This window comes from Dermacentor albipictus, chromosome 1 (assembly GCF_038994185.2).
Source record: "Dermacentor albipictus isolate Rhodes 1998 colony chromosome 1, USDA_Dalb.pri_finalv2, whole genome shotgun sequence".
Classification (NCBI taxonomy): domain Eukaryota; kingdom Metazoa; phylum Arthropoda; class Arachnida; order Ixodida; family Ixodidae; genus Dermacentor; species Dermacentor albipictus.
Window position 1 is genome coordinate 325,066,722 of NC_091821.1, and position 23,112 is coordinate 325,089,833.

At 42.5% G+C, this 23,112-nt stretch overlaps 1 protein-coding gene and 1 long non-coding RNA gene across 3 annotated transcripts in view; one reads left to right on the forward strand and one right to left on the reverse strand.

The window, feature by feature from the left end:
• The window catches only part of LOC135909140 (uncharacterized), a 40,179-nt gene that overhangs the window by 13,629 nt on the left and 3,438 nt on the right, over positions 1-23,112 (forward strand). The window lies entirely within an intron of this gene.
• Positions 1-23,112, reverse strand: part of LOC135909122 (uncharacterized) — a 38,600-nt gene that overhangs the window by 13,366 nt on the left and 2,122 nt on the right. For both annotated transcript variants that reach the window (XM_065440951.1, XM_065440952.1), the window contains exons 6-9: positions 20,706-20,832; positions 18,783-18,854; positions 13,951-14,089; positions 3,891-4,046 (exon numbers count right to left, since the gene is read on the reverse strand). In XM_065440951.1, coding sequence (XP_065297023.1) covers positions 3,891-4,046; positions 13,951-14,089; positions 18,783-18,854; positions 20,706-20,832 — 494 coding nt within the window. The remainder of the gene's footprint in view (positions 1-3,890; positions 4,047-13,950; positions 14,090-18,782; positions 18,855-20,705; positions 20,833-23,112) is intronic.

Below are 23,112 nucleotides of genomic sequence, written 5' to 3' on the forward strand. Positions count from 1 at the left end.
CCATCCTGAATAATGTTCCATTCTCGTGTAAGGCGAAAGCGTTACTAGGGTCACATTGCAGAAACCGTCCGAACATGACAGCCTTGCCCGGAAGCCGTCCGCCGCCGCTATGCCAAGCTACGGCAGCACGGCAAACGAAGCAAAATGGAAGCACCCTCTTGTACACTGACCATCAGCTGCGAAACAGCCGAACGCAGCACTAGAAATTTATCAAGCACATGACTTGGTCGCACAAGAGTGAGGGCATCACTCGGTGCATCATCAAAGCAGACGCCCGATGGAGACAGCAGCGCCGTGGTGTGGCCCCGCAGCTGCTCCTGCGCCCGGAGCTGTGGGCCGCATATTCTTTATTGCAACTGTACAATGTTATCTCCTTAGGTCTTTTCAGCCATCAGTACAGTTTTGTGTACAATTATCTTGAGTTACTACAAAAGGCTAATTCAAGATTTATCAATAAAGAGCGTCACTTCTAATGTTAAAGCTGTTATTGAATCCTAAAACATTGCATTCAATTGTTTTCAGCCCCACTATGTCCTGCATAATTGATTTTTTGGTGCTTTATCTGTAGTTTCATATAGAGCCAGTGCCTGCTGCTAGAGGCGCAACTGTGCACGAGAGGGCATGCGAATGCCACTACCACCGTGGTTGTGTGTGGGGCAGCCTCGGTATTCTAGCTTTCAAACTTCCGCGATCGCTGCTTTACTTTCATGTAACGACTTTTAATATTCCACATGCACCAACAACTGCCTGAGCACATCTTCTGCCATGAAAGAAGCACCCGGAATAAAAAGAAAAAAAAGAAAAAAAAAAGAAAAAAAAAAAGAAAAGCGCCACTCAAAACATGCTGCATGTTACGGTCTGTCAGGAAAAAAATTCTGGGATTTTACGTCCTAAAACCACGATATGATTATGAAGCACGCCGTAGTAAGGGACTACGGATTAATTTTGACTAGCTGGGGTCCTTTAACGTGTACTTAAATCTAAATAAAAAGGTCTTTCTGCATTTTGTCCCCATCGAAATGCGGCCACCGTGGCTGGGTGGTCTTAGTCCAGATTCATTTCTCAGGGCCATTTGTCTGAGCACTTCGATAGGTTATGCTTTTTAATATTTGCCTGAATTTAAACACCACACATTCGCAACAAAGTGCCAGTGGTGCCCCTTATAAACAGGGGAAAACATCTGGGCTGTTGCACCCCCACTCATCCATAAATAAGCACAAACTCTCAGTTGCATATAGCGCCAGGTTCTTTGCCAAGCAGAGCTGTTCGCTTTCTGTTAAACCGTGAGCAGTACCTTATCAGGGAATCAAAACAATGAAATCGTTATTGCAAGGGCTGCCTCCAGAATGACTGCTAAATGACAAAGAAAAGGAAAATGAGTTGCTCCGTGAGCTTCAGATTTCTCCGCAAAGTGATGCCATTTCTGAACGAGATTTAGGTAGGATAAATGCAAGACAAACCTCCCGATTATATGTCTTTGGTGCAGCTTTTAGTATAGGATTAAGGTGAATGTGAAGTGTTAAGGCCTGTACAGCTGAAACTGCATTGTAACTAGGCATTGTCTTAGCAAGCAGTCGCTTAAAAGTGTCAGTAAGCCCAGCACTTATTCATGTTGCTCGTAGTTTCAACACAGAGACAACGAGACTAGGTATATTGGTTCTTAACGTGCAACTATTTGCAACAAGTGAAAATATACTAATCACCGGTCCTGTTATTTCTGTCAAGGTCGAAAAAAGGGGAAAAAAATAGTTTTATAGTTCAATCAGAAAAAGCAATAAAACATGTTGGTGCAAGAACATCATACAAGCACAATCATTTATTCATTATGGTCCACCATTCACAATGCAAGAAGTTTGTTAAAGGCATGGCACTTATATCAGAAGCAAAAGAACATCAAAACATAAGAGATATGCATTGCGGTGTAGGAAATACCAGCAAATAAATGGCAATAAATACAGAATGCATAATTGATTGTCCATATACACAAGAAAGCGTAAAGAATAAGCATTTCATAACACATTGCAAATCACAAAATAAAGGGACACTAAAGGCTAATACAAGTCGACATGGACTGTTTAAATACTTTTAAGAAACCTCACAACGCTTGTTTCGTTCCAAGAAAAGACTTAGTTTACAAGAAAATTGCACCTGAAGGGTCCGGACACCCTTTTCGTAATTGAAATCTTCCGCTGCCCAACCGGGGGTGTGGTGACATTGCATACGCCATCACTGCCCTTTGTTGCCGTCAGCGAGTAAAACGGCGCCCGACAGATGGCGGCACCGAGCCAAGACAGATAAAGTCAGGGGAGGCAGATTTGCCGCTGCGGCTGCTTTTTGGCCAAGTGGTGTAGACTGTTCAGGCATCCCGCAGCACAACGTGGAAGTTGAATTCTCTGCTGCTTGCAGTTAGTGCAAGTTTTGCGAGACAGCAAAACCAGCGCAGCACTACGTGATAAGGAAAGTACTGAAACGCAAAAGCATGGGTGGCGCAGAATCTAGTGAAAACGAAACATTTTGACCACCCGCAGTATTGTCAAGGGTAACTTTAATTAGTTCTTTTTTCTAAAAATGGAATAGAACTGGATAAGTAGCATTTTATTTCGTCTTCTAATACAATATGATGATGTTTTTTGCAATGAGTTGTTGAGTACTAGTGACAGAATTTAACCAAGGAGTGCTTTTGTCATTGTGGCAAGTGCTTGAATGCCCCAGGGAAGTCTTTAATCATGTCCTGCATTTACCTCAGTTTCTCGAATACTAAGGCCCTGTTCACAATATTATTGACGCCTTTGAGATTCCTAAGCACTAACCTATCCGTTTAGCTGGACTTAATATTTGCCTTTAGTGTCCCTTTAAATGAACACAAGTAACCACAGCACCAATATTGCAGTTTTTTATTACTCAGACAATTTTTAAAAAATAAAAAATCGGCGCTCTTTAATTGCACCTGACAACTCATGTGGTTGGTCGCATGGAAGTCGAACTGTGGATGAGCAGGACCAAGGTTTCGGTTTTGCGAGATACGCTCGAAGGCCTTAAAAAATCCTTGTAATGGTGTTAAGCTTCAGCATCAGCTTTTCACACTCCAGGAACATGGCGTTGCAGTTTGTATTGCAATTGTAGGCAGTAATGATGTCCAGGGCGTCAAAGTGTTTCGTGCACAAACGATTATATTTTCGTTCAAAGTTAAAACCACCACTTTCCTGCTATAGTATGGCCCGCTTCCATTTCTCACGCTGCTCCTTGTCACTCAGTAAACAAAACAACAACACCTTTTTGGTTGTTCCCTTGTAGCTGGAACGGCACCCCGCCATGCAACACATGTTCGGCCTAGTCGTCCCACCTCGTCACATTAGCTAAACAGTCTGGAATTCGAAAAATATTGCAGCACATGCACAGAACGCACCATATCAATCAGCCTGTCTTGCACCGCACAAGTGTTTCAGTATACGAACGATGACCTCTGAGGCACAGTGGCGCCACATCGTAGCAGCTTTGAGCAGCGCCTGAACCTCTCCGATAGCATGACGGCAGAGTTTCGTGACCATAAAACATGGAAGGACCTTGTATTACTAACATGCCTGCATCCCGATGCGACAAGTTGGAAACTGCAGTAAAGGTGATGTCATTTTAAAATTCCAGCAAATAAAGTAGGATGGCTGAGTCACAACTGCAGAATATGCATGGATGAAGAGCTTCAGAGGAAGTTTACCTTAACTGGCATTTATTATTATTATTTTAGTTCTAGAGTGAAAAATATTGTAACATTCTGATACAATTCCAGTTCCCGCAAAATGTTTTTTTCTTTTTTTTTTTCAGTTTCGGATCAAAATCCTGCATAGCTTCAGATTTAAAAAAGTAAAGAAAAGAAAAGCAGCAGCTAAACTTACTGGCTGTCGAGCGTGACGCTCATCCCACACTGACAGCAACTTTGAGCTTGCCAGGTATAACTGATGGCAGTTGAAAGGGTTTGGCTTGAACATCACAAACTCCTCTTTTAGGAAGGCTTCGTGCTGTATGGTGCAAAATGTGTGCTTGCGAGAACCCTAAAGAATGAAAAAAAAAACAAGCAAACATTAGACAAGTGGGACAGGAATTGTATGAGAGGTGTTTATAATTATCTTGTTTCAGGAATGCCTCCCTTTAACTCTTTCTCTACCACGGTGAAAATAGGTATTTTTTGTAGGGTACGCCAGATTTCTTTTTCTGAGGGAACTACTGCACTCAATATTTTATGTAAAACATAAACAAAAAGCAGAATGAATGCACTTTTCACACATAAAACTTTTATTAATGGGACGTATGTCATAATAAAGATATAAACTGCCAGAATTAACATTGTGGAATAAAAATCAACAAAGATTGTAAAGACACGCTTATATCTATTAAGTAAAATACGTAACAAAAATTAAGATACACAAAATGTATTACTGTCTAATAGGCACTATCTCCAAAAAAAATCGAAATTTTTCTTTGAGCAGGTATTCCACTACAAAAATTTAACTGCAAGCACTACAGTTGGGTGTGCTGGGCTGCGGCTGGCAATGTTCCAGCTAGTTCCCATCATCTCTCTCAGAGTCGAAGTACAACGAAAGGGCAGCATCCTGAGACTCGCTGTTGCTCGATCCATCTAAATATCAGCCGCACACACAGTGGAATCACAACATCTGTGATCTTTCGAAGTGCGCACGCCGCTTCCGGAAGCGGCCATTTTTGCTTTCTACTTTGACAATCCTGTTCAAAAATTACCGCCTGGCATGAAAAAACCAAACATCTTAGAAAACAAAAATATAGTTCTCTTCCTTCACGTCCGATAGCGCAGTGTGTCTATGGGTGGTGCGAAAGTGTCTTGCAAGCGGCGTTTCAAATCATCAATGACGGGCTAACTATGTTCAATGGGCATGGTACGAAAAGAGCTAAAGGGCCCCTAAACCACCTCTGATATCTTTTAAACATTTCAAGTAAACACGCACACAGAGTCCAGAATGCCGTCGCGATCAACAATGCCAAATGCTGCAGTGCTACACGCTGCAGGCAGGCCACAAAATAAAGAAACAATCCTGTGCTCCTCTCGGGGCCTTTCCGGTTTGCCCAGTGCTTGTCGTGACGTCACCAGGGTGGGCAGCAACACAGTGAGGAAGCGCAAGGAGCGTATGTACCGGCTAGCAGACTAATCGGAATTCATGGGTCCTCGTTCAACCAATTTATAGCGTCTGCTCCAGTTGACATCACCAGGGTGCATCTGGTGATGTCAACAGGAGCAGACGCTATCAATTGGTTGAACAAGGACCCATGAATTCCGATTAGTCTGCTAGCCGGTACATACGCTCCTTGCGCTTCCTCACTGTGTTGCTGCCTTGTGTGGATTTGCCGACCAGTAATTACAGCCCGCAAAAAAAGTTCGAGATCACTCGCGTTCCCACACAGTTGTGCTTAGCAGTCTGATTAGCTGTCTGACAGTGTTTTGCGATGGCTAGAAGGCATCCATGTGCGGTGTTTGGCTGCAAGAGTGCCGACTGGAAAAACGGAATGATGCGGCACCGGCTGCTTCATGATGACACCTTGCGCAATGCCTGGAGTAAGCGCACTGGAGCTGTTTCAATGAGTTAATCTAGTAACGTTGCAATGAATGCATATTTTGCTCACATGTGTAACCCGCCTTCTATGCGCATGCTGAGCTCCCGGAAAGCGAAGTACGCTGCCTCGAGGACTCCAGGATTTGGGCATGTATGGTGGGGAAATGTAGGTTGCGTGTAATGCAGTCATTGTTTGCTTTACGACTTCTGTCACCTCCCTGCGGCAAACATTCTCCTCAGCATTTGTACTCACTATGCATAGATAGCACACACATCTGCATTGATGCTGCCATTTGTGCAGATTGGGCTAACAGCTAGTGGGGTTTGAAAACAGCAGAACATACCAACCAATATTGTCGCCACGATCTGGGGAAGGCGGCGACAGTGGCAGTTAACCTCTAGCGGAGGTGCTTTGCCACAGCGTGTTACCATACGGATCCATTGTATATTGGTGAGCCTTTCTAGATGCGCGTACAACACAGGGTCCACAGCGGCACGCTTTGCAGGAGCATGGGCCTGCCTGGCAGCAACAGTGGGTAGCCGAGAAGCACGGAGTCATGTTAACTGGAAGTTGACCCGTGTTTTGAAAAGCGTGTTGGCGATGACATATGTCACATGACAGCTGGAGTGAGGAGAAGACCAGCTGACGAATGGAGAGTAGCGAAGGAAAGAGCGAAACAAGCAAGAGCCGCGTTTCGATCATCAAACGCGTGTAACTCCGCTATTACTGCGCCATTTTGAAAAATTATCGCGGCTACATGTTCGTTCAAGACTTGTGGGCAGCTGCAACACCACAACTAAATTTCTACCTCTGGCTGGTTTAGGGGCCCTTTAAGCCGTATGTCTTTTACGTACATGAGCCTCAACATTTTTGTTCATTCTTTACATGAATCTACATAATTTCAGAGGTACCTACAATGTATAGTAAGACCCGTCTAATACGTTTTCCATGGGACCGCTAGAAAAAAACGCAATACCTGGGAAACGTATTATGTGAACATGCGCTTATACATCATGCAACCATGCTGTTAAATATAAAAACAGACACTACGCATTGCTCAGCTGCCGACAGCTAATGCGGAGTCGACATGGACTGCCTAAAGTCTGAATAACTGGGAGTCCAATGTATCGAATTTGGGAGAGAATTAATAACTAACGTAAAATGAGTAATTATTATTTTTAAATGCGAGCAGCGTTATGGGCTCCGTGTCACAGAAAATCCGCTGTCAGAGTCTTTCGATTCATTCATGAGTGAAAGTTTCCGTGTATATATACGTATGTATATACTATATCAGTGCAGCTTATCCACCCTCGACGGCACGGCTTTCGAAACAGCACAATATGGAAGTACTCCGTGTCTTGTCGCCTTTCGGGTGGGAAAAGCAACCAGTCCCACCATTATTTTGCCCCCTTCTCATTTTAGGTGCTTTCAGAGGTGGTCCAAACACCTCGTTTACTGGCCCGAGTTCACGGCCACTTGCATATGTGAGAATCTTGAACTACGAGGTCAGAACCATCTATCGCGATTAAATCAAGGGAGTTTTTAGGCATATAAGATCCTATAGGCTGAATTTCTGTGCCATAAGACAGCCTCACAGACTGCAGGGTTATCTGACTGAGCTAGCTTGTATGCTCGGTTGTTCTAGTCAAAAGTTTGAATCCTCAAGTTTTTTCTTTTTTTAATAATCTGAATGGGATAATCTTTAATTTAGTTCCTCCAGTAATCAAACGTCTCCAGGCTTGGAGTGGTGCCTGACACCAGCTAAAACCCCGAAACCAGTGGGGCTACACTAATCCAATTAGGAAGGCCTATGAAGCTTCAACAAAGAGACTCCCTCACCACACCAGGGTTTGGCCTCCCTGGTGCAGTATTCAGCCACCACCTCCCTCATGATATCTACAATTAACCCATGGCCCTCAGTCCCCAGCAGCTGCGGAGCACCTGACCAAGGCAGCGGTCAGGCTTGTAATGTAGTAGAGGGTGCTAAGAATCTCTGGATCTGGACAGGCCGCCAATGGAAATTGGCCCTTGCATCCTTTAACACCCGAACTCTTTCAAGTGAGGCTAACTTAGCAGGACTCTTCAAGGAACTATCAGGCATTGTTTGGGATATCACTGGCCTCAGTGACGTTAGAACTGGTGAGGCTTATACAGTGTTGACAAATGGCCACGTCCTCTGCTATAGAGGACTACCAGATAAGAAGCAGTTTGGAGTACGATACCTAATACATAAGGACACAGTAGGCAACATTGATGAATTCTATGGCATTAATGAGAGGGTAGCAGTAGTTGTAATAAAACCTAATAAGAGGTATAGATTAAAGGTGGTACATACAAGCCTACGCTCCAACCTCCAGTCATGTGACGATGAAGTAGATTAGTTTTATGAAGATGTGGAATTAGCTATGAGAAAAGTGCAAACTCACTATACTGTAGCAATGGGCGACTTCAATGCAAAAGTGGGAAAAAGCAGGCTGGTGAACAAGCAATAGGCCACTACAGCGTCAATTCTATAAACGCTAGAGGAGAGATCTTGGTAGAATTCGTGGAAAGGAACGAGCTACTAATAATGAACACCTTCTTCAGAAAGCGCAACAACAAAAAGTGGATCTAGAAAAGCACTAATGGTGAAACAGGGAATGAAATCGATTTCATACTTTCTGCCGATCCCAGCATAGTGCAGGATGTAGAAGTGTTAGGTAGGGTAAAGTGCAGTGATCATAGGTTAGTGAAGTCTAGGATTCACCTGAATTTGAAGAGAGAGAGTAAAATTGGTCAAGAGGAGACAGGTCAACCAAGAGGCAGTAAGGATAAAGGTGGACCAATTCAGGCTGGTACTTGCAAACAAATATGCAGCATTATAACAACGAGATGTAGACTGGCTTCAGAAGCAGCAATTGAAGTGGGAGGCAACGTACCAAGGCAAACAGTAGGTAAGCTCTCCCAAGCAACGAAGGACCTAATAAAGAAACAACAAAGAATGAAACAGTCCAACTCAAGAGATCAGAAAGAATTAGCAGAACTGTCAAAATTGATCGACAAGGAGAAAATAAAGGATATTTGCAATTATAACGTAAGAAAGAATGAGGAAGCAGTAATAAATGGACACAGCGTGAAATCAGTGAGAAGAAAAATTGGCATAGGACAAGTCAAGATGTATGCACCGAAAGATAAGCAGGGTAATATCAGCAATTTCGAAGATGTAGTAAGAGCAGTGGAAGAATTCTATGCTGACTTGTACAATACCCAAAGCAGCCAGGATACCTTCATTGAAAGTATGTAGTAATGAACAGGTTACAGAGGCTCCCTCTGTAACTTGCGAAGAGGTCAGAAGGGCCTTAGAAGACAGGAAATGAGGAAAGAGGGTAGGAGAGGATGGAATAACGAATAACAGTCGATTTAATCAAAATGGAGGAGCCATCATGCTTGAAAAGCTTGCAGCCCTTTATACGAAATGTCTCACGAATTCAAGGGTCCCAGAGAACTGGAAGAATGCTGACATTATACTAATCCACAAAAAGGAAGATGTTAAAGAATTTAAAAATTATAGGCCCATTAGCTTGCTTTCAGTATTGTATGAAATATTCACCAAGATAATTTCCAAGAGAATAAGGGCAGCACTGTACTTTTAATCAACCAAGGGAACAGGCTGGCTTCAGGAAAGGATGCTCTCAATGGATTACATCCATGTAATCAATCACGTAAGTCTGCAGAGTTCAATCAGCCTCTCTACATGGCTTTCATAGATTACGAAAAGGCATTTGATTCAGTAGAGATACCAGCAGTCATAGAGGCATAACGTAATCAAGGAGTACAGGAGGCTTACGTAAATATCTTGGAAAATATCTACAAAGATTCCACAGCTACCCTAATTCACCACAAAAACAAGTAAGAATACACCTATAAAGAAAGGGGTCAGATAAGGAGACACAATCTCCCCTATGCTATTCACTACGTGCTTGGAAGAAGTATTCAAGCTATTAAATCGGGGTGGCTTAGGAGTAAGGATTAACGGTGAATATCTCAGCAATTTTCGCTTTGCATATAACAATGTCCTGTTCAGCAACACTGAGGACAAGTTACAACAAATTATTCAGTACCTTATCAGAGAGAGTGTAAGAGTGGAGTTGGATGATTAATATGCAGAAAACAAAGATAATGATCAATGGTCTGGCAAGGGAACAAGAGTTCAGGACTGCCAGTCAGCCACTAGTGTCTGCGAAGGAATATGGTTACTTAGGTCAATTACTTACAGGGGACCCTGATCATGAGAAGGAAATTTACAGAATAAAATTGGGTTGGAGTGCATACGGCAGACATACTCAGATCCTGACTGGAAGCTTACCATTATCACCAAAAAGAAAGGTGTACAATCAGTGCATTTTACTGGTGCTGACATATGAGGCAGAAACTTGGAGACTCTCAGAAACAAGCTAAGGACCGCACAAAGAGCGATGGAACGAAGAATGATAGGCCTAACGTTGAGAGACAGGAAGAGAGCGGTGTGGATCACTGAGCAAACGGGCATAGCCGATATTCTAATTTGCATAAAGAGAAAGAAATGGAGCTGGGCAAGTCATGTAAACCGTATGTAAGATAACCGGTGGACCATTAGGGTTACAGAATGGGTGCCAAGAGAAGGGAAACGCAGTAGAGGACAGCAAAAGACTAAGTGGGGTGATGAAATTAAGATATTCGCAGGCGCAAGTTGGAATCAGTTGGCACAGGACAGGGGTAATTGGAGATCGGAGGGAGACGCCTTCATCCTGCAGTGGACTTAAAATAGGTGGTTGTTGATGATGATGATGAGTAACTTATTCCACAAGTGGCCAAAAAAGGTGTCATACTCTTGAATGATCACTTTCAGGAATACAATCACGTTTGCAAGATTTCATATCACTAGCACCGGACACATTGCAACAAGCGACAAGAGCGACAACATTTTGGCACATTGTCAAACGTGCTCTCTAGTCACAGTGCCAAGATCACTTTTGCCTGCCGACACATTCGGAGCTACAAGACTGAAATTATTATCTTTGAAAGTGATTGCACGAGAGTTTAGTACAATATGGCCCAAGTTTATCGACGCATTGCTGCGCACACATGCACTAGCCTGCAAACTGATAAGTTTGTATTTTGACCATTGTTATGCTGTTGCTACAGATGGATGAAAGTGCAGTCAGTGTGTGCACTGAATCTTCATCCCGTGGCAACATAACAGAAGTTGACCGAGCTGTGATAGCCAAATTATTGTGGATTTCTTTGCAACAGTGATTATTGTACAGCAACAGTCATTATTATTCATTATGGATGAAATTTGTGCCGCGTGCAACTGCTTGAAGTTGCTGGGATCATGTTGCTATTTAACACGAACAAATGCTCATGAAAAACAGCGAATACAGCCTTTCAACATGAAGCGATCTTTACGTGGTCGGTGACTATAGTGGATGAACTAGTATTCGGTAAATTCGGTTTTGAGGAGGCACCAGTGACATGGCTGACGACCATGCCATTGACGTATTCAAACCACGTTATCGCCATTTTGCTCGATTCTGTGGGCAAATCGGTACATGGTCATGCAGCGTCCAAACATCGAATGCTGCACTGTTAGGTGTCGGAATTTTCCGCCAGGACCCCACCATCAATGCTGTGGCATGTCAAAAGTGCATGTTGGTGGTGGTATGATATGTGCAGCTAATGTGTCTAGTGTGATTGACGTTTTTCTTTTAGAATTTTTAAATTGGAGATCGTACACTTGATATCCTTTTGTATTTATAAGCCAAAGTCGCCATGTATCACGCGGGAACGTTGTGGGAATGATGACATATCAAAGAGTATTTTAATACAGAGATGTCTTTGCTTGGAATGGGCTTTAGCAACATCATGCCCGGGAAAACATATGAACAAGGAACGCATCAGCAAGGTTCCACTGTACATGCGATACAGAAGGAGAACGAAATTAACTCCCTTAGGATTAGGTTTAAGAAAAGTCAAGTTCCCTTGAAAACAATGGATGTAGAAATCTAAAGTGGCTACAGAAAAGGCTTAGTGTGGTTATTGATAAAGGTTACAAGAACAGCATCAGGTAATACAACAAAGCCTTGTCCTTCACTGAAAAATAAAGAAAGAGAAAAAGTTGACTAGATCCTATAATTCATGCCATTAATGTCAAATAATAAGCCTAATATCAAAACAATAAATTCCTCACTATTTAAGAAAGATCAGTGGTGTTGCACAATCTCTACAGCACCTAAATTGGTCTTCGAACGACTATTCTTGCACACAGAAATATCAGTTCAAAAAATTATGCATCATTAGCAATAAATGACACAACACTGGCATGAAACTTTGAAAAAACAAGCTGGTCATTAAACTCAAATTTGGAATCCTAACTAAACCAAATAAAATGGTTTCTCTTGTCGCATTTTGCAACAAAACTGTTCAAACTGAAATACTGACCAAGCATCTATTTTCACTACAAATAGTGAAACATGAACATACATACATGAACGTGCATAAATGCAAAGCTAGAGTTCCTGTGATGCAAGTTACCAAGCTAATGATGGCATAATCATGTTTGGAATCAGGGGGTATGAGCACAGTTTACTTTTTAGTTGTGAGATGGAAAACAGACGTGGCTCTTGTTATGAAACTATATGCAACAGACAAGCTTTAGTATGTGCAGCTAAGCACCTTGTTTTCCCTCGAACCATGAACAGTGTTGCCATTAGTCTGGCAAATGTGCAAATGCACTCTTATTGTCCGCAACTTACATTCCTCCACAGCTTGAGTACGCATCATCAGTATGGGACCTTGGTCATGACACCCTCACACAGTCTCTAGAGGCAATACAGCCCGTTTCAGTCTCACCAACTACCAAAGAACTGCGAGTGTCACTAACAAGAAAGCTCTCCTACGCCTCCCGCTGTTATCAACCTGCATAAAACTATCTCGCCTCTGTCTTTTCCATAATATCTACTACCACAACTGTTACGTCAAAGTATTTTTGGATAAGCCAGTATAAAATTCCTTATGTGCCTGTTCATTGCCTAAGACCAAAGAATCCTTATGTTACACCCCGCTGTAAGACGAGATATGGTCGAAGACTCTGTAACTATTATGTCCCAGCAATGTATAATTTACTTCCCCAAAGCATACAAGATGTGAAGACGAAATATGGTCTCAGAAAGGCTCTTAAACACATTAATGCATGATCGGAAGCCTGTCATGTGTGTGTGTGTGTTTTCCTTCTCACTGTTGTCTATAAACTAATAACGTGTTACAGATGGCACTGTTGCTGTCTGCCAGGCACTGCCGTTCAAGCCCACTGCGGCTTTGGCAGGCCCGATTCTTCCATTGTATGATTCTCAAGTAATCAATAAATTATTATTATTATTATTATTATTATTATTATTATTATTATTATTATTATTATATTTACGTTCTATCTTTGTTCAACCGCCACCATACATTTCATCTCGCATTGACCACCGCCAAAAGGTAAACATTCAGCGCTGCAACACCGTCGGCTTTTCATATTCATTTCTTCCCCAAACGAGCAAAGATTGGAACGACTTCCCCGCATTACTTACAAGCATAGCTGACACCAATGACTTTAAAACCCCACTTCAAAGTTTCATGTTATAAATTAATGTTGCGTTTGCTTGTTCTGCATAATAACTGCTCTTATGCTATAATTTTAAGTTATGGCTTGTATTTTTATATGGTATGTTCTTTTTTTTTTCTTTCTTTTTTTCTTACGCCATGTATTTTTGCCATGCTTTTCAAGTTTCTATTTACCATTCTTATTATTTTGTATACCATGTTTTGCTATGTTTTTGCCATGTTGTTGCCTTCCTTCCTTATTTTTACTTGTTCTTTTTATTAATTATTGACTTCCATGTATTTAGCTTTGACTCTTTCTTCGAAAGCTTCTGCTTCTTTGTACTTATAATTTTTTTCTATAATCAACTATTGTGTGATTTGCCTCTGTATTTACCTTGCCCCTCCCCTCTACAATGTACAACCATACCTTGAGGGTATAATAAATAAATAAATAAATAAATAAATAAATAAATAAATGCTGTGAAGCCCACTTTCAAATTAAGAAAACGGTCTATTAGTTCATAAGTAAGGGAATTCACTGATTCTTAATTTATGGCAGAAAGCTTGGGGCACATTTCTGTCGATCTACGCAAAGCTGGAGCAATGGTCGACAGGAAAATTACGACGCCATAAAAGCTTTCGCCACAAAAGCTACATAAGCAATGCAACGGCTAAAATTTATTGCCCAAAAAGGTGATGCTGAATTTTTTATAGATAAACCATGAGCGCACAAGTTTTCTTTCACACTGTAAAAATATGAAGCCATACCGGTTTTCTTGCATCAAGGCTGTACAGTCCAGAGCGATCCATGTAGCAGACATGCCGAGGATGGCTTCCAAAACTGGTGCACCACCACTGATTGCTGGATGGATGCTCATGAGACACAGTGGCTCTCCACGACGGTTCGCTGCAATATATGGATTATACCTGTTTCTCTCTTGACACCCAATTTGTGGTACAGTTGAAACTTGTTATGCAGTTAAAGCTCGATATAATGAAGCTGGTAAAATTTGCAATTTGTTTCATTATATGGAAATTCTGTTATATTGAAATTTGGTTTTAAATGCAAATAAATACAGTCGCTGATGGATGGCCACAAGACTTTCCAAATTATCGGGCAATAGAAAAAAAAACAAAACAAATTTGAACAAGAAAAAACAGAATCATTTCATTGAATTTGAGAGTCGCCAGTGAAAGATAGTTTCATGCTGTGTTGACAATACCTTCACATTAAGGGTACGAAGGGAAGCCAGCCATGCCTTCACATCGATTCTGCCCCGCAGCTGACAGTGTCGCCAGCAGTTGGACGATTCTATCATAAAAGGGCTGGCAGCAGGGAGCGAATGCTTCCATCTGTCTCTTGCTTCAACTCGTTTCAGAAACTCGAGATTATGCAACCTCCAGCAATAAATGCACAGGAAAACAGTGCACATGATGCCACGTCAACTTGGCTTGCCCACTCTTTGCACACTTGGCAAATTATCACTCAAATGAGGTGCACGGGCTGCGTTTGCACTCAGCCATGAGCAGCCACGGCTGCACTAGAAAAAGAGGTGCGTGCCAACCTGCCCCCCCCCCCCCCCCCCTCTACCTCTTCCCCTTATGCACGCTTGTGTTACTGTGAGCTCGCTCTACTGCCCCCTTTCCCCTTGCTTGCATAGAAAGACGGTGCTCATCAAGCCACCATCCTTCTTGGCTCAACGTTAATGCTTTCAGTTGCACCTAAAGCATACAGTGCGCTGGGTGAGACAGGATCTTATCGCACTTGGACTTTAAATGAAACACGACCCTGCTCCACTTCGGTGGTCGCTCTCGGTTGCAGGACCTATGGTTTGAGAGCTGTGTTCGCAAGCAGCTGCAAGTAATCCAACCATTTGACCATCTGCATCAGCAGAAGTTTTGTTATATTAAGATTCAAAATACATGGTGTTTTATGGACAAGAAGTTACTAAAAAGTTATGTGCTTTGTTATGTCATGAATTTCTTTATACTGAGTTCGTTATATCAAGGTTTAACTGCATATTACGAAGTCCTATCTGGCATGAAAATACCTTTGTTATGTCTGCCATTCGTTTAGGTACGTATTTGTCACATGCTGATATTGGTGAAAAACATTTTAGGTTAACTTCAATGGATCTGTGTTCATTATGTTGACGCTAGACTGTAATGCACACAAATGGAACGCAATAAGCAAGTAACCTGGCGACAAGAACAGCATCTGCACCAGAGCATCTGCAGAACACAATATCTTTAAGAGGGCCCCACAGCACTTCTAAACGAAGTTGCACAATTTCTGGGATACAAAAAGGCACTGCCTCGCGAATCTCCTCCTGCAGTGAAATTAATGGATAGTCTGATGCAAAGTTGTAAAGAACCAAAAGTTGTCTATTGCAATCTTAGCCCTTTCCTGTTCTTTTCACATTCAGCTGTCAGTGTTCAAAGCCTTCTGCCTCTTTTCATCTCCAGCATGATGGAAGGTGCAATTCTCTGCAGGTGTTGGCTGTTGACACACTAACTCGCACCTCTCCACATAAGAGAATGGTGCATTAAAGGGGTCATGAAACACTTCTTGAACTAATCATAAAATGCCCTCACTATTAAAGGACGTCTCATGAATCTCATGCTGCAGAAATCTTGTGAATCCTTCAACTATAACTGGAGTCATTGTGCCGATACCCCCCTTTCTCTCTCTTTTCTTCTTCACTAGCATGATGGGAGTTACACAGCAAAGAAGGCAAGAGAGCAAAGCCCTGGCCAAAGGGACTCATCACGGCACCCAGCGGCGGCCATGGCAGACTATGCTACGCAGCACACAGCTGCCATCTTGGAGGCCATGTGCAGCTCATGCAACTACACACAGTGGAAAGATGAAATGATTCTGTTTTTCTCAGATCAAACACATATATGCTTTTCATTTATTTAACTCAGAACTAGTAATCACGCGTTACTGAGAATGCTCTTGCGATCACTAAACCAGGCAATAGCATTGGTGGGCCGGCAGCTTTCGATGACGCTGCACAATGGCATTGCGGAAGTGCGAGCAAGCAATTTTTTGCCGGTTTTGACGCGTGATTGTAAATTCCCTGCTGCAAGCAGTGCAGTAATATTTGGCTCACATGTTCACACCAGCCTCCACCACAGATAGGCAACATTTTTCTTAGTATGTTTAAGGAGTGTTTCAAGGCCCCTTCAAATTTCAGCATGGCATTAAGCAACTGTTTGAAATGCAGATTATTACAACTCATTTTATTTTATGACTAACTGCTATGTAATAAATATTAAGGGCACTACTTGAGCTACATAACCATAACAAGCCAACAGACCCAGGATCCGAAGTTAGCCCACAATGTCGGGTCTAAAAAAATCCCACACTTCATGTGAAACATTTTTACAGGAGGGGTAGCAGATGTTTGTGGAGTGGTTGTGCGGCAGGAAGCCCAGGCAGAGTGTAGAAGGATGCTACCAGGGTGAGCTACAGAGGGGGGAGGGAACTCCATGGAGACTGTGAAGTGTACGTGCACGCTGGGAGTGGTTCAGTGCGAGCAGTGACATCATGCCATGTGAACCCCTCAATGCTTGCCATGTTGATAGCACACGATCTGCTCTATTTGCCCAGTCATACTGCCCTTGGACCACACATGGCTACCTGCTCTGCATTGCTCGCTTCCTCTTTACATGCATGTGGCATGATTTGCTAGTGTGTGAAGTGAGCGTGATGTCACTAGAGTGTTTTAGTTGAGCGTGTTTACGTTCCACTAAGCAGCTAAGCGGAGTGTGCTGCGAAGCGCTTTGGCTAGCGTTGGCGTCAGGAAGGATTGGATTGGATGCAGAAAGCAAGCGCACTGGCTATCACGTGGCGTTCCCCAAGACGGCGCTTTATATTCCATTAGGTAAAATGGACCGGTAACGCATTACAAGCGCACGTCTAGATACTTCATTTAGAAATAAGTTATATACAGTCAACGACTGAATTTTCGGACATGCCTGATATTTCAGACGTCTTCGCGGCACCGCCACAAGCCCCATAGAATCAATGTATAAGGACATCTGAAGTTTTGGACGCTCGAACCCCCCGCCGTCCAATTTTCCGGACTTTTTTGACGCGACGGAAGGTCCTTTGGCCCCTCGAGCAGCGCCCTTGCGAAGGAAATCGACTTGCAGCCGAAGCATATCACCGCTTTGAACCACAACTAGCCGAATCTAGCCGTCACACACCGATTTGGTCTGGCCACGCTGGCTATGTTCATCGCCACACCTTCGCCTCCGGCCTCCGGCGGAGTTTCCGGAGTGGCGCCATGTCGTTTGTTTCCGCAGGCAACGCCTCCTTTAAAACGAGGAGGCGTTGGCGCAGGCTACGTTTTGGGTAGCGTGATGTGTGGTTGTGCTGTTGTGTCAAGTGTGTTCTGCGACGCTAAGCCTAGGTACTTCGACGCTCTTCAGCGAACTCCACTGTTCGCAACTTGAGGATTTCGCTTTCCTTCGATGGCCCCCACTCCGTCTTCGTCCTCGCCGATGGCATCGAAGCGCGGAAAGCAGTACCGTCGGTTAACAATGGAGAAGAAAGCCGCTGTTATTAAGCAAGTCATGAGCGGCCGATCGCAGGCTGACGTGAGCAAGGAGTTCGGCATCGGCTCCGCTCTGCTAGGGTTTCCATACCCGCGGAAATAACTTTTGAACAGTTTGTTGACGCGGACAACAAGCTCGACTTCGGCGCAGAATTGATTGACGAGGAAATGGTCCGTCAGGTTGTGGGGGATTCAGAAGACTCCGATGTTGAAAATGAGGAGCCAATGCCTGCGCCGCCTACAAACGCCGAGTTGACGCGAGCACTGTTGACTCTTTCATTGGTGTACAGTGCTGACATGAGTCTTGCTCAGATCGAGGCGAATATGATCACATGCAACCAGAATGCTGTCCAAACAACAATCAACAAGTTCTTCAAGCCACTGCAGCAATAACACCGGCTGCCCGATGATGCACATGTACATAATAAACCGGCAGTCGGCTACATACAGAGTTTCTGAACGCCTCCTTTTATACCCACTTCACTGATGCTTTGGCAGGGTTTCGGAAGCCTGGTAAATGGTCATTGTGCTGCTGAGATGCCCGAGAAAAAACATACCAATGCTTTTCAACCAACTAGCCCAACTGTCTGCTCTCCTGAGGCCTATGCATTTAGAAGCTGTGTGGATGTATAAGCGATGGTGAGGATGGGTAATAAAAGATTGCCCAATAACTTAACACAGATAACGGGCGAGAAAAGAGGGGCGGAAATAAATGGACTGGTATAAAATACATAGGGTTAAGGATTTTTGCACCACATAATGGTCTCAAATAGACCTCACTCAAGAGTAATGTGCACGGTGTGCAGGTTTTATTACATTTATATTTAATTAGCCAAACCTGACAGGCAATTCCGTCAAAACTTTTGCCTTTCAAGGTCGGATATAAATTATTTTTCTTAAACATACAGTAAGAGATCACCAGAGTACATGCAGTTTTGGATGTAGGTGACCCCATGACCAAAAAAGTGCTACTGGCATGGTCAATATTAAATCTAAACCTGTGAACTTTACAAAACGATAACATCACAAACTTACATTCGATCACACTGCTGCAACAGAATATTTCCACCCTCAGTAACTGCAAGAAGCTCTCCAAAAATGTGGTTGCTGAAAAAAAAATATAGATATATTAGAAAGAAATCATATTGGCATCAATGTGTAACGTGGTGAAGTTTATCAGCCCGTCATTATGACAAAAAAAAAAACAAATAAACATTGAAAGCAGAAACAGCGCTTCTTTCTGATGTGGAATGACAACATCATCAAAAACCTTTGTGTCAGTTGTTACCTGTCCCACAGCAGCATCACCTGGTGGCTGAGAAACAGCAGTGTGCAGATATTTGTGAATTCAAATGCGAACTCACATTTTCTTGTTATCAAATTTACATGCCAGTAAATAGGAACTAGGAATCCCAAAATATGGGATCTACATCCCATATTCAACGTTTTCTAATGCTGACTTGCTGATGAATATCCTGGAGTGGTGTAACTGATAAAGCTTGCATATCAGTTACACAAACATACAGACGAAACATCCAGTTACAGAAACATCCAGAGTTACAGAAACATCCAGACAAATGTGATCTCTGTTCTGGATGAAAGATTACTTTTACTCCTGTAGAAACACAACGCTGAAGCATAAAGGAAGCTGTTACTTAGCGAGCATCACAAGCTGCAGGTGTTTATGCCTTTTACAAGATATCTTAAAGTGACCTAACTGCAAGTTCCTTGCTATAAGGCTGCTTGCATGGTCATTACCTTGCTTATTTGAAGCCTTCTTTACATGTTGGAACTACATATGGCTGTCACACTAGTATTAGCATTGTAGAGTTGTGTTTTGCTAAGCCAAATGACTAGTTTTAAGCAATATTTCTAGGCAAAAGGACTATAACCACACAAATTTCTCATGTACATCTGGTTACATACAGACGTGGTGTTTCATTCTCATACTGGAACAACGTTTCATTTACAAACTTTACTGCCTTTACTGAAAGAAATATGATAAATTAGCACTATTTGCCTATCCTCAAAATGCAAAGTTAGAAGGGTGAATGCGGAAATGAATAGTTGTAAACTCCTTATATCCTATTCTTTTTTCATCACGGGTTGCGCAATGGCCTGGCCGCAGCATGTCAGTCGATAATAGTGGGTGAAAAGAGTGGATCAGGAAATGAATCTCTTAAAAAACTAGCCCCCTGTATTTATGTATTTCACTATTAAAAGCCGCATCATCTGAATGTTGGAAATCGATTAGAAAATATAGTTGCTCAGAGACACACCCAGGAAAGACAACTGTCCCAATCACACAGTTGTCATGGTGACAACAGCAAAAGCGTGTGCTCTGTGCCAACAAGTGGCACCTATGACTGAGACACTAGAGTGCTGTGATGATGAAACACCAAGAGGACAGATATGAGCTCCTGTGTGTGTCCTCTTCATGTTTTGTCGTCAGAGCACATTAGTTTGCCTATAATTAAATACCAGCTAGCCGAACTCTCCATCCTAATGTCACCTATGCATGCACCTACACCCATTACCATCCACAGTGTTGCCGCTGCACTGTTATCTGTCTACTAATGCTGATGCGAAGATGGGGTTTCTACTCCTAAGTTTATTTGCTTATTCCTTTTATCTACATATACTACTGCTGTACCTTCACACCGGGATACTGCACGCGTGGGTATCGAAAACATACACTAGGAAACAAATACTACATCGAAAGATAGTTGCTTCCCAAAAGGACCACATGGCACTGTCCACGACACATTGCAACGTCCAAGTTGTTCCATAATCCAGTTGTAATTGGGAAAAAAGAAAACAAAGCAGTCTAAATATATCAAGAATGCTTTCATGCTCAGCAAGTGGGTATGACAGTGGAAGAGCTCATACACGAAATAGGCATTAAAAAAAGTTTCTCTTTCTGGGGTCACTGACCAGCCTCAGCAGCTAAAGCCTCACCTTGGTGTCGTATAACAAAGGGTGTCATCATACATAAATTCCGAGAGCACCACTGGGTCCTTGTTCAGTGTGTCAAACAAATGAATATACTGACAATGGTTCCTTAATCGCACACAGCAAGAAGTTTCTAGAAAAAAACAACAAGAGAAACAAGCATAAGAAAAAAAGTGAAGGCAAATATTTCTACATTAAATGTGCCTCCTTTTAAATGCAGCTCATTCATGTGCCAGCCTTAAAAGCCTGAAGAATAGTACTTGCAAATAACTTGTGCGTATGGCTGTTTCATAGCTTGTACATCTTGCATAAGGGTCACATTAATTTTCTTTTCTCTTTTTTTTTTCCTGTGTTGTGAAATAAGCAATTGGGAACTGATACTTGCATAGTTAGTTGGGCAGAACTGTGGACCAGTGTTACATTTGCACATGTCTATAATAAGAAAGAATTTGTTAATATAAGTGGAGTGCGTCACTGTCTTCATGGAGGGAGCCTTGCTGCTACAGTGCGATTTACTTACTTCAGCTAGTGCCCACTGGCAATTTTAACAGGATAAGATTTGTTACTACAATTGCTGTAACATGCTCTCACGACTAGAACATAAAAACTATACAATCAAGCACATCTACAAGGAAGCACTTGGGACCTCCAAAGTCCTTCGTTATATAGGTCACTTTGCTGTAAAGGTAGCACACATACTCACTATACAGCAGGCTAAGCATGTCTGGCAAAAGACAATTTTTATTCAGCACAAGTTCAAGAGATGCCTAGCGAATGAAGTAAGCCACTAAATTTCTTCTGCACACTTCGTTTGAGAGAAACTGCGACTTTAACCGATGTTATGGCAATAAAGTTTGCGGCACGCTCTTTGGTGAAATCCGGGACCGACACAAGACACAGCTGTAAAGTGTCAAATGCCGCATGCCTTGTCAAATTTATCAGTTAGTCTGCAGGATCTGCATCACTGCCTTCATCAACATCCATCTCATTTTTTATGGTCTCTACCATGTTTCTGAGCAGAGCATCGCATCAGCTGGAAACAGGGGGAGGGAGTGCGGGTCGGCCTTCCATAGCTACTGCGGTTTCCAGACCATCACACACAATGGTGCTTTCTATATGCACCGCCACTCCGTGGTGGCTATGGAGGGAAGTAGCGGTGTTGCTACGTGTGTTCATTGTAAAGCAGCAAATCAGCCCATGGGGATGCCTGTACTCGGTCACTGTACAGGTAAATTTGTTGTGGTGGTCTTCACTGTAGAGGTGCTCACAACACACATACAGATAAGAATTCGGTTGGACAATCGCAATCCTTAGTTATACATTAAATTTCGTAGCAGAGTTGTTTGACAGTAGTCAGGTTTAGGAGAGCAGTCCTGATGTGGCATGAAGCATTTTCTTCCAGTCAAGGCCATACCACTAAGAACAATATCTGCAATATCCTCAAGCCTGTACTTAACTGCCCAAGTTGTAACAAACCACCGTAAAGCAAGTGGGTGCCGTAGCAATTGGTTGGGAGCCTCCTTAAGGTTTCTAACATTCTTCATGCTAACTTCTGCAGACTTGAGTGATTTTTGTGAAGACTCAAGCATTAGCTAATGACTACATTTGGAATCCTTATGCATATTCAAGGATTCACTCTAATCTGATGCTATTCTTAAAGCTTGCTTACTAACAATTTGCATATATCCTTTGAAGATTTTTTCACTTTAATTCTGATCGAGAATTGTTGCAAAAGGATGAGATTTCCTGTATATAAAGGGACTCTAAAAAGAAATACTAAATCAGTTTCGTCTGATGAAAGTGTGCTTTCAAAAGTGTACTTTCACTAATTTTGCACTATAAGATTGATTGCTACAAGAGGAATTAAAGCCCAGGCTTCTTTTGTAGAATTTCGTGTCCAAGCCCACTCACTGCCTGTATGTCAGTGTGACGTCACAGATTTCAAAGAATATTTTTCAAGTGGGCTGTGGTGGCTCAGTAAATGTTCTTGCAACTTTTCTAAGTTCAGTCACTGGCTGTTTTAGAATTCAATGTAGTTAACACTAACCGATATAAAATTAACTATGCCCAAGCACATGCCGTAAGTATCTATGGTGTCATGGCAAGATGGTGCAGGAACTTCAAGGCAGCATTACTACCTGTCTTTCATTTTTGCGTCCTTTCTGACTTATCAAGCCTCTTCTCACGGTAAGGCACTCTTTCTTGGTATCCTAAAAAAGTAGCTTAGTAATGCAGTTCAAATGATTTTTCTCTTTAGTGCCCCTCCAGTTACTCACAGCATATAAGCAAAAAATGGGCAACATCAGAAAACTGGAGCGCATATAGCTGAAAACTGCTGTCATGGTAACTAGGTTGTGTGTTACGGCATTAATGCTAGTGTGGAAAGTTTCAATGATGGTTACTCCAAGGTACA